The sequence below is a fragment of the Entelurus aequoreus genome, linkage group LG19 (genome assembly GCF_033978785.1).
Source record: "Entelurus aequoreus isolate RoL-2023_Sb linkage group LG19, RoL_Eaeq_v1.1, whole genome shotgun sequence".
Taxonomy (NCBI): Eukaryota; Metazoa; Chordata; class Actinopteri; order Syngnathiformes; family Syngnathidae; genus Entelurus; species Entelurus aequoreus.
The window spans coordinates 42,306,945-42,318,133 of NC_084749.1; the positions used below are offsets into that span (position 1 = coordinate 42,306,945).

General features: G+C 43.9%; 1 protein-coding gene across 1 annotated transcript; it reads left to right on the forward strand.

Moving 5' to 3' along the window:
* Nucleotides 1-226: 226 nt before the first annotated feature.
* LOC133635373 (regulator of G-protein signaling 21-like) lies at nt 227-10,757 on the forward strand. The gene is made up of 6 exons (XM_062028514.1): nt 227-861; nt 2,940-3,026; nt 3,094-3,149; nt 3,237-3,403; nt 7,688-7,873; nt 10,005-10,757. Exons 1-5 carry the CDS (start codon nt 782-784, stop codon nt 7,871-7,873), a joined length of 576 nt encoding a protein of 191 aa, XP_061884498.1. The 5' UTR covers nt 227-781; the 3' UTR covers nt 10,005-10,757.
* The last annotated feature ends 432 nt before the right edge of the window (nt 10,758-11,189 follow it).

Here is an 11,189-nt window from a genome sequence, read left to right on the forward strand (position 1 = left end):
TATATATATATATATATATATATATATATATATATATATATATACTTTAATAAATGCGTCTACACATTCTATTAAAGGCACAGATACCAGTGTTTCCATATATACAATTGGTACCTAACAGAACTACACTTAGGATTGGTTATCTGTATAATAAGATCACTCTTGGACCCCTGCAGTCTACATATACATTTAAACATCAGTTTTCTCAGGGTGGCGTGGAAAGTGTTTATCCCTAAATCACAAAAAAGCTTGCTGGCACTACTAAACCTGGGATTTCCGAGCAGGATTCTGAGACATAGTTTTGTGTCATGTCTGTTATGTTTGTTTCAACATAATTAAACAACTGAATGAACATCCTCCAAGTATGGTTATTCCATATTTTTTTCTAGGGATTGTTGTGTAACAAGACCCCTTTTAACCATTGTTATCTTGTTCCGTCATTCAGTGTCACTTATGTCTCATTGAAAAATGTCATATATTTTATGTATACATGTGCGTCTATGAGTATACTGTGTATAGTTCTTAAACAAGAAAATCAAAAACTAACTTACATCACACGGGAGTTCTACAGAAGTGAGACAACTCTAATATGTCAGGCAGTAGGCAGTTGCTTATCCAAAAGGCATGTGTAAACCTGTGTCAGCACGCCCTTCCCGTCACCGTTGTCTCACCTTCCTATAGTTGCAATAACATTCACACAGGTTTAAAGGCAGGCATACAAGTGGTCTGTTCTGTTTGAAGAACACAGCCAAACAGGGGAAGTCTTGACACTACACTGAGGATGTTAAGACGTTCAAAAGTCCTCAAGATTGATCTCTTACAGATAAAGGATCTATTAGGACAGTTAAAGCGGTCAAGAAGGTAAGACAGCAAATATAATCATTTTGAGCATTATTCTTTAATGGTGTATTCCACTAAAAGAAAATTACATTACTCATGAGTATACAGTCGTGGTCAAAAGTTTACATACACTTGTGAAGGACATAATGTCATGGCTGTCTTGAGTTTCCAATCATTTGTACAACTCTTTTTTTTTGTGATAGAGTGATTGGTGCACATACTTTCATGAAGTTTGGTTCTTTTATGAATTTATTATGGGTCTACTGAAAATGTGAGCAAATGTGCTGGGTCAAAAGTATACATAAGCAATGTTAATATTTGCTTACATGTCCCTTGGCAAGTTTCACTGCAACAAGGCGCTTTTGGTAGCCATCCACAACCTTCTGGTGGAATTTTTTTTGACCACTCCTCTTGACAAAATTGGTGCAGTTCAGCTAAATTTGTTGGTTTTCTGACATGGACTAGCATTGTCCACACATTTAAGTCAGGACTTTGGGAAGGCCATTCTAAAACCTTAATTCTAGCCTGATTTAGCCTTTCCTTTACCACTTTTGACGTGTGTTTGGGGTCATTGTCCTGTTGGAACACCCAACTGTGCCCAAGACCCAACCTCCGGGCTGATGATTTTAGGTTGTCTTGAAGAATTTGGAGGTAATCCTCCTTTTTCATTGTCCCATTTACTCTCTGTAAAGCACCAGTTCCTTTGGCAGCAGGAGTAGGAATGGTGTTCCTGGGATTAAAGGCCTCACCTTTTCTCCTCCAAACATATTGCTGGGTTTTGTGGCCAAACAGCTACATTTTTGTTTCATCTGACATCACATGGACAAAGATAAGACCTTCTGGAGGAAAGTTATGTAGTCAGATGAAATGAAAATTGAGCTGTTTGGCCACAATACCCAGCAATACGTTTGGAGCAGATAAGGTGAGGCCTTTAATCCCAGGAACACCATACCTACCGTCAAGCATGGTGGTGGTAGTATTCTGCTCTGGATCTGTTTTGCTGCTAATGGAACTGGTGCTTTACAGAGAGTAAATGGGACAATGGAAATTCTTCAGGACAACCTACAATCATCAGCCCGGAGGTTAGGTCTTGGGCACAGTCGGGTGTTCCAACAGGACAATTACCCCAAACAAAAGTGGTAAAGGTGTCATGATCCGTGGCCCGGATCATGTTTTGTTTAGTAATGTTCTGTTAGTTTTGGACTTCCTTAGTTACTGTTTTGTGCACCGCTGGGATTGTTTTGGTTTCCATGGGGATTAACTGGGTTCACCTGCCTCTGGTTAGTGGTCGGCACGCTCACCTGCTGTCGACCACTAATCAGAGAGGTATTTATTCACGTCGCTCGCCACACTCGGTCTGGCTTCATTCTTTGCTTTATGCAACAATTTACGTTTGGTTATTCCTGTGATTCTTGATTCTTGTTCCTGCGCTAAGCTTCGCCATAGCTTACCATGCTGTCGGCCCGCTTTTCTGTTTATTCTTGTTTTGACTGATTAATGGAAAATAAATCATCTTCTTACCTGCACCCTTTGTCCGGAGTGGTCCGTCTGCATCCCGAGGGAACAAACCCTGCAGTAAGACGCGACCCACACGTAACAAAAGGAATGGCTAAATCAGGCTAGAATTAAGGTTTTAGTATGGCCTTCCCAAAGTCCTGACTTAAACGTGTGGACAATGCTGAAGAAACAAGTCCATGTCAGAAAACCAACATATTTAGCTGAACTGCACCAATGTTGTCAAGAGGAGTAGTCAAAAATTCAAGCAGAAGCTTGTGGATGGCGACCAAAATCGCCTTATTGCAGTGAAACTTGCCAAGGGACATGTAAGCAAATATTAACATTGCTGTATGTATACTTTTGACCCAGCAGATTTGCTCACATTTTCAGTCGACCCATAATAAATTCATAAAAGAACCAAACTTCATGAATGTTTTTTTTTGTGACGAACAAGTATGTGCTCCAATAACTCTATCACAAAAAAATAAAAGTTGTAGAAATTATTGGAAACTCAGGACAGCCATGACATTATGTTCTTTACAAGTGTATGTAAACTTTTGACCACGACTGTACATCATTTTTAAATGTAATTTTCTTCGTAGGACTGATGTTGTTCCGAAGCATAAATGGCGTAAGAAGTACACCCAGTACCTGAAGATGAGTCGTGAAAAATACTCTGCAAAAAAAAGGTACTGTAGGTGCAGCTGACCCATATATTTGAAGTGAATGTTTTTTTAAATGTACTCTTTACCATAGCTCGCAGCCTGATCATAAATGTCAGCCAACCCTTGAAAATTTGCTCCAAGATAAAGGTAAAGTAATATCACATGATGAAAACACACATTTATGTGTTTATGTACAGCATATATGAATATTGATTCAATATTTTCTCCTTGCAGTGTATTTAGCAGCCTTCCGTTCATATCTACAGTCTGAGTTCAGTGACGAAAACATTGACTTCTGGCTCGCTTGTGAGAACTTCAGGGCAACTGCCTCGTCGGATAACCTGCAGTGGAAAGTCAGGGAGATCTACAAGGAGTTCATCCAACCGACAGCCTGCAAAGAGGTCAGTTTGGTGGTCGGGTTCATATCAAGATACAGGTGTTGGAATTCCTGCTGGGCATTGCTGCCTGACGCACCTCCTCCAGTGCCTTTTGACAGGTGTGCTGTGACACCTCACCGAACACCTCTGTGGGCATAAACGGGTCATCAACTGGGGACCACCATTCATTAACGTTTCGCTCCTTTAACCCCAGAACGTCTCATGGTGGCGGAGCGATGGCAGGGATGTCTCCCTGCCACCCCCTGCTGATGTCCTAGGTGTTTGCCCCCCAACTCTTATGCTTCCTCCTTAGTCACAGCCAAAAGCTGCCTTTGTCCGCCTCCTCGGCCAGCTCTTTCATGGCTTTCCTGTGCATCCAATCCAATGTCTCGGAGTAGGCGGGCACTTGAGGAACCCCCTACACCCCACTTCCACAGGGCAGATGACCGCTTTCCAGCCAGCCTCCCTGCACTCTGCTGCCAGGTCAGAGTACTTGGCTCGCTTCCGCTCATAAGCAGCCTCTAACCCCCCCTCCCATGGGACAGTGAGCTCGACCAGAAGAACCGTTCTGCAAGCCTCTGACCAGAAGCTTGCAGAACGGTAAGTAAGTAGTCAGTCATAGCAGAGAGGAGACCCACAAACCTTCGAGTCCAGACTGCAAATACGGAAAGCTGCCGCTGGTTTACAGAACGAGATAGAAATATTTCCTCACTGTTAAGCTAAAAATAAATCTGTGCAACGTCCCAACCCCATCATCATCATCGGCGGTCACTCGAACGAGTATGACGATCCTCCTGCCTGTGGGTGACTTTGTTTAACGTGGGGAGATTGGTGCACAGACAGTCACCACACGATCCTTGACAGATTCGGGTCAGGGTCCAGTGGCATGGAGTCCAAGACGACTGGGGACCCTTTTCTGCTGCAGCCTTCATCCGCCATTGCAGCCGCTGTGGTAGTTCTTAAATCTACCGTCTTCCGCCTGCTCCGCCGTTGAGGTCTTCACCGTATCCCTGGCTCGGGGGCAGTCAGGTACTAAGCCTTTGGCAAGGGCCACCTGGGGTAACAGTAGTAAAGGGGTTAACCTCTTAAATCTACCGTCTTCCGCCTGTTCCGCCATTGAGGTCTTCACCGTATCCCTGGCTAGGGGGCAGTCAGGTACTAGGCCTTTGCCAAGGGCCACCTGGGGTAACAGTAGTAAAGGGGTTAACCTCCAAGTGCCCCAAGACCCCGTAGAGGAGCCTCCACTGCCGGATGCACTTTAACGTCGTGCCCAGGACACGTGGCAGGACAACCCCATCATTAATGCTAAGGAGCCAGGCAACAGATTTGGTATGTTAGTGATGGTCACAACCCTTTAGTATTTTTAATTAAACGTGATACTCTGGCATTTATTAATGCCAAACAAAATTAATTCAAATTTAAAGAAAACAATAGGGATGTCTTCAAATAGTCCAAAATTCGACAATTTGATTCGGAGAAGCCTGATTCGACTATCAAACTCGCAGTCGAATTGTCAAACAAGAAACCTCCCTGCCTGAGGCCCCTCACGTTCAGCATGTGTTGGGAGGATTGATCGATTTTGTTCAATATTATATTGATTGCAACTAGAGATGTCCGATAATATCGGACTACCGATATTATCGGCCAATGAATGCTTTAAAATGTAATATCGGAAATTATCGGTATCGGTTTCAAAAAGTAAAATGTATGACTTTTAAAAACGCCGCTGTACGGAGTGGTACACGGACGTAGGGAGAAGTACAGAGCAGTTGCATCTCCCAGTCATACTTGCCAACCCTCACGATTTTCCCGGGAGACTCCCAAATTTCAGTGCACCTCCCGAAAATCTCCCGGGGCAACCATTCTCCGAATTTCTCCCGATTTCCACCCAGACAACAATATTGGGGGCGTGCCTTAAAAGTACTGCCTTTGCGTGCCGGCCCAATCACATAATATCTACGGCTTTTCACACACACAAGTGAATGCAAGGCATACTTGGTCAACAGCCATACAGGTCACACTGAGGGTGGACATATAAACAACTTTAACACTGTTACAAATATGCGCCACACTGTGAACCCACACCAGCATCGGCACCGTAACACAACATAAACACAACAGCACAAATACCCAGAACCCCTTGCAGCACTATCTCTACCGGGAAGCTACAATATACACGCCCGCTACCCCCGCCCCCCCCCCCGACCCCCACCTCAACCCCGCCCTCCTCAACCTCCTCATGCTCTCTCAGGGAGAGCATGTCCCAAATTCCAAGCTGCTGTTTTGAGGCATGTTAAAAAAAATAATGCACTTTGTGACTTCAATAATAAATATGGCAGTGCCATGTTGGCATTTTTTTCCATAACTTGAGTTGATTTATTTTGGAAAACCTTGTTACATTGTTTAATGCATCCAGCGGGGCATCACAACAAAATTAGGCATAATAATGTGTTAATTCCACGACTGTATATATCGGTATCGGTTGATATCGGAATCGGTAATTAAGAGTTGGACAATATCGGAATATCAGATATCGGCAAAAAAGCCATTATCGGACATCTCTACGCTCAGTGCCATATTGCGCCTGTGGCTGGGAGGCATCGGTGGAACTCACAAGAAATAGGACACTGCGGGTGCCTGCAGGTGTCGCTCTCTGCTATAAAGGTAATGATTGATCTTTCCGCATGTTCACATACAGAAATTTTGTTTCGACTATCACTTTCTTTATTTAGTCAAGTTTGATGTCTCCGCTCGGGATGGTCTCCTGCTGGCCCCACTATGGCTTGGACTCTCACTATTATGTTAGATCCACTATGGACTAGACTCTCACAATATTATGCTAGATCCATTCGACGTCCATTGCACCAGTCGCCCATGGAGGGGGGTGGGGGGTCCCCCACATCTGCGGTCCCCTCCAAGGTTTCTCATTGTTATCCCATTGGGTTGAGTTTTTCCTTGCTCTTATGTGGGATCTGAGCCAAAGATGTCGTTGTGGCTTGTGCAGCCCTTTGAGACACTCGTGATTTAGGGCTATATAAGTAAACATTGATTGATTGATTGGTTGGTTGATTGATTGATTGATGTCTTATAGGCGCAACGCTAGAGCCGGAGATCGCACAAAACAATCAATCAATCAATGTTTACTTATATAGCCCAAATCACAAGTGTCTCAAAGGGCTGCACAAGCCACAACGACATCCTCTGTTCAGACCCCACATCAGGGCAAGGAAAAACTCAACCCAGTGGGATGACAATGAGAAACCTCGGAGAGGACCGCAGATGTGGGTGCCCCCCCCACCCGACCCCCCCTCTAGGGGAGACCGGTGCAATGGACGTCGAGTGGGTCTAGCATAGTATTGTGAAAGTCCAGTCCATAGTGGATCTAACATAATAGTGAGAGTCCAGTCCATAGTTGGGCCAGCAGGAGACCATCCCGAGCGGAGAAGGGTCAGCAGAGCAGAGATGTCCCCAACCGATGCACAGGCGAGCGGTCCACCCCGGGTCCCGACTCTGGACAGCCAGCACTTCATCCATGGCCACCGGACCACAAGGGAGAGGGGTGCAGAGCAGAAAAGAAAAGAAGCGGCAGATCAACTGGTCTAAAAAGGGGGTCTATTTAAAGGCTAGAGTATACAAATTAGTTTTAAGATGGGACTTAAGTGCTTCTACAGCAACAATCCATGTTCTACCTTGTTTATTTATCAATCAATCAAAGTTTTCTTATATACCCCTTAATGACAAATGTCTCAAAGGGCTGCTCAATCCACAACAACATCCTCGGCTCAGATCCCACATCAGGGCAAGAAAAAACTCAACCCAATGGGAACAGCGAGAAACCTTGGAAATGTGGTTTAGCCTTTTTTAACTGAAAAATGTGGCAAATAGGATCTCTGACTTTGATGAAAGACCGTATTATTTTTGAGTTTCTGAGAGAAATTCCCTTATAGCGACTAGATTTACATAATGTGATGTTATACTGACACCTGGGGACCAGTGAGTATTCACTACAATCCTCACAATCTGTTTATGTCTCTCTTAAAAATTCAACTGATAGTCGACTATGGGCAAAATTCTGATCGGACTATGAAAATCCGTACTTAACTAAGAATTAAAAAAAGAAAGTTCATTTGCAGTTCTAATCATACCTACCTTTAAAAAAACCTCAATTTGTATCTCTTCTACAACGTTATTCCTCTCTTCTATTGCAATCAATTATGCAAATGTGCAATGTTTTGATGCTCGTTTATGCAGCGTTGCAACAGTATTTTGTCATCATTAGAAATAAATGATCTCTCATTTCCTACACAGATCAATGTTGACCATCGCATCAGAGAGGAGATCAAGGAATCCTTGGACAAACCAAGTCTAACATGCTTCGATGAGGCCCAGAAACATGTTTACCTCCTAATGGAAAGAGACTCTCGTCCCAGGTTTCTACAGTCCAGTGCTTACCTGAGACTAAAGCACAAATCCAGGACTCTGTGGTACATTTAGGTGAAGTTATTTTATAAACTGATCAATCTAAAGGAAGAAGTTAAATTTACATTCATTGGTTGTTCTAAGGATATTCAAAAAGATTAAAGATCTACAATATCAATTTGTACAATCATCCGACTTTGACTGTTTCTGTAAAATGAATGTATTCAATCAAATGTTTCTATTTATTATCCTGACTAACTGAAGGTGTTCATCGTCTCCAGCAAGGAGAGTCTGTTTTCAGTCACATGTCTGATAAATCCTCTAATTAGGCACAGAGATTACTCTGCTCAACAGCAATAGGGTTTACCAAAGTGGAAAAAAGTAACCCTACAGTAACCCTTGATCCCACTCTGCTCTGTAAATGGCCTTATTCCTTAAAACTGTGCCTTAAAAAGGAGTACTGAGGAAGCTAATAATAACTCAGGGGGCTTAAACGACAGCACTGGAGTCATCGGACAACCTGATGCGGAACAGATCAGCCTGAATGTGCTGCCTTGTTAGGGGAATAATCTCATCACTCTCTGATGGGAGAAAAATACGAGTGCTTGACGTAGTGAAACGTGGTACGTTCAATAATAAAACATGTTGTCATAAACTGAACAAGCGTATCAGCTAAAATACAAAAAAACAACAACAGTATTCTTCTGCTTGACTGAGTAACGCTGGGTAACAAAAGGAACTAGTCCGACAAATATTCTAGTCAGGAAAAACAAACAACAACGTTGTAATGTTCTCTATCACAGTGTTGTTCAACCTTTTTGGAGCCAAGGCACATTTTTTGCGTTGAAAAAATGCGGAGGCACACCACCAGCAGAAATCATTAAAAAACGAAACTCAGTTGACAGTAAAAAGTCGTTCTCGCAATTGTTGGATATGACTTTAAACCATAACCAACCATGCATCAATATAGCTCTTCTCTCAAAGTAGGTGTACTGTCACCACCTGTATCATCACTCCCTGACTTATTTTTAGGTTTTTGCTGTTTTCCTGTGTGTAGTGTTTTAGTTCTTGTCTTGCGCTCCTATTTTGGTGGCTTTTTCTCTTTTTTAGGTATTTTCCTGTAGCAGTTTCATGTAATTCCTTTGAGCGATATTTCCTGCATCTACTTTGTTTTAGCAATCAAGAATATTTCAGTTGTTTTTATCCTTCTTTGTCATGTGATTGTCATCACATTGTGGACGCCGTCTTTGCTCCTCAGTAAGTCTTTGCTGTCGTCCAGCATTCTGTTTTTGTTTACTTTGTAGCCAGTTCAGTTTTAGTTTCGTTAGTTTCCCTACGCTTCAATGCCTTTTCTTAGGGGCACTCACCTTTTGTTTATTTTTGGTTTAAGCATTAGATACCTTTTTACCTGCACGCTGCCTCCCGCTGTTTCCGACATCTACAAAGCAATTAGCTACCGGCTGCCACCAACTGATATTGAAGAGTATTACACGGTTACTCTGCCGAGCCCCCGACAGCACGGACACTCAACAACAACACTTGCAGACTATAATTACTGGTTTGCAAAAAATATTTTTAACCCAAATAGGTGAAATTAGATAATCTCCCACGGCACACCAGACAGTATCTCACGGCACACTAGTGTGGTTGAAAAACACTGCTCTATCAGACTATATCCTGTGAAAAGCAGGTAAAGCACAGGTTAGAAATCAAATGATACATTTCATTCAGTGTCCAAGTAGGTTAGGATAGTGATCAGGTTACTGTACATTTGTGTTTTGGTGTATTTGTTTTGTTTGAGTTACACATTTCAGAAAAAAGTAGGTCTGTTATCCAAAACACAAGCATCCATTGCATAGGACGCCAAACCTTACCAAAAAGGGGAACTTGTTTTAGTATTCTAAATGTCACGGCCCGGGCGCACCCCAGTGCACATTCATCTGTGCGCTGGGTGCACCTCCAAGAGCGTGCCGGTGTACCAGCGGGCGGCTGCATTCAATCGGCTCAATCAGCACTATACACACCTGTGGCTAATGAGCTTCCTGGGCTTCCTAAGCCAGTGCAAACCTGTGTTCCGGGCCAGAACGTAGCGATCTGTTCCCGTGCAGTAAGCCGACAAACCCTATCTCTATGCCCTCTCTCTTTCTCTCTGTGTTTTCTTCCCCTCTGTATTCATTTGTCTCGTGTTTTCCTTGTCGTCATCCAGCAGAATTCCTCCGTTCCCGCGTCACGAGCTGCGTGTCTCGTCTCCCCGTATTCCCCTCTGGTTCTCTGGCTGCTTCTTGGATCTCGACCGCCCGCCTGGACACGGACCTTCGACTCCTCTCTATTGCCCCTGACTTCCTGCCTGTTCTCTGGACTTCTGAGCCTGTCTTGCCCTTCTTGGACTTCCGCCTCTCGCTCAACACTACCGGTAACACTCAACAGTTAATTTCCACACATAGTCGCACACATACGTCGTTTGGATTAATTACAGGCCTCATTTCCCTTGTATATTCAATCGACTAAATCAGCACTATACACACCTGTCGCTGATGAGCTTCCTGGGCTTCTTAGGCCAGTGCAAACCTGCGTTACGGGCCAGAACGTAGCGATCTGTTCCCATGCAGTAAACCGACAAACCCTATCTCTATGCACTCTCTCTTTCTCTCTGTGTTTTGTTCCTTAGTCTCGTGTTTTCCTTGTCGTCATCCAGCAGCATTCTTCCATTCCTGCGTCACGAGCTGTGTGTCTCGTCTCCCCGTATTCCCTCTGGTTCTCTGGCTGCTTCTTGGATCTCGACCTCCCGCCTGGGCACGGACCTTCAACGCCTCTCTATTGCCCCCGACTTCCTGCCTGTTCTCTGGACCTCCGAGCCTGTCTTTCCCTTCTTGGACTTCCGCCTCTCGCTCAACACTACCGGTAACACTCAACAGTTGATGTCCACACATAGTCGCACACATACGTCAATTGGATTAATTACACGCCTCATTTCCCTTGTGTATATATGTAAATAAATATTTAGAACTAAACGACGTCCCTACTGTCTTCTTACTCTGTACACTCGTAACACTAAAGATGATATAAAAAAAAACGCTTGCAAGATGCGACTAATGGGGATTTCCATAGTAGCTTTCAAAGGAGGCTACCCTGTATTCAGCCAAGTGACAACTGTCCATCATCGCTCTTATAATAACAATGTTGCTACGGCTTGGATATTATACAGGTTACGGAACGTAAATGAAGTATTGTTGGCGTTTTTTTGGATGCATTTGCAAAGTGATTTAGAGGCAGAATGGATTGCTCCTATTAGCTGCATTGCTGTCACGGACGGCAATCTCTCATGCCATCTGCAGCAAGCGCCGCCGGCAGCTCTGCTCGGAGCGCCCCGGGACACGCCCCTGCTCGCTCG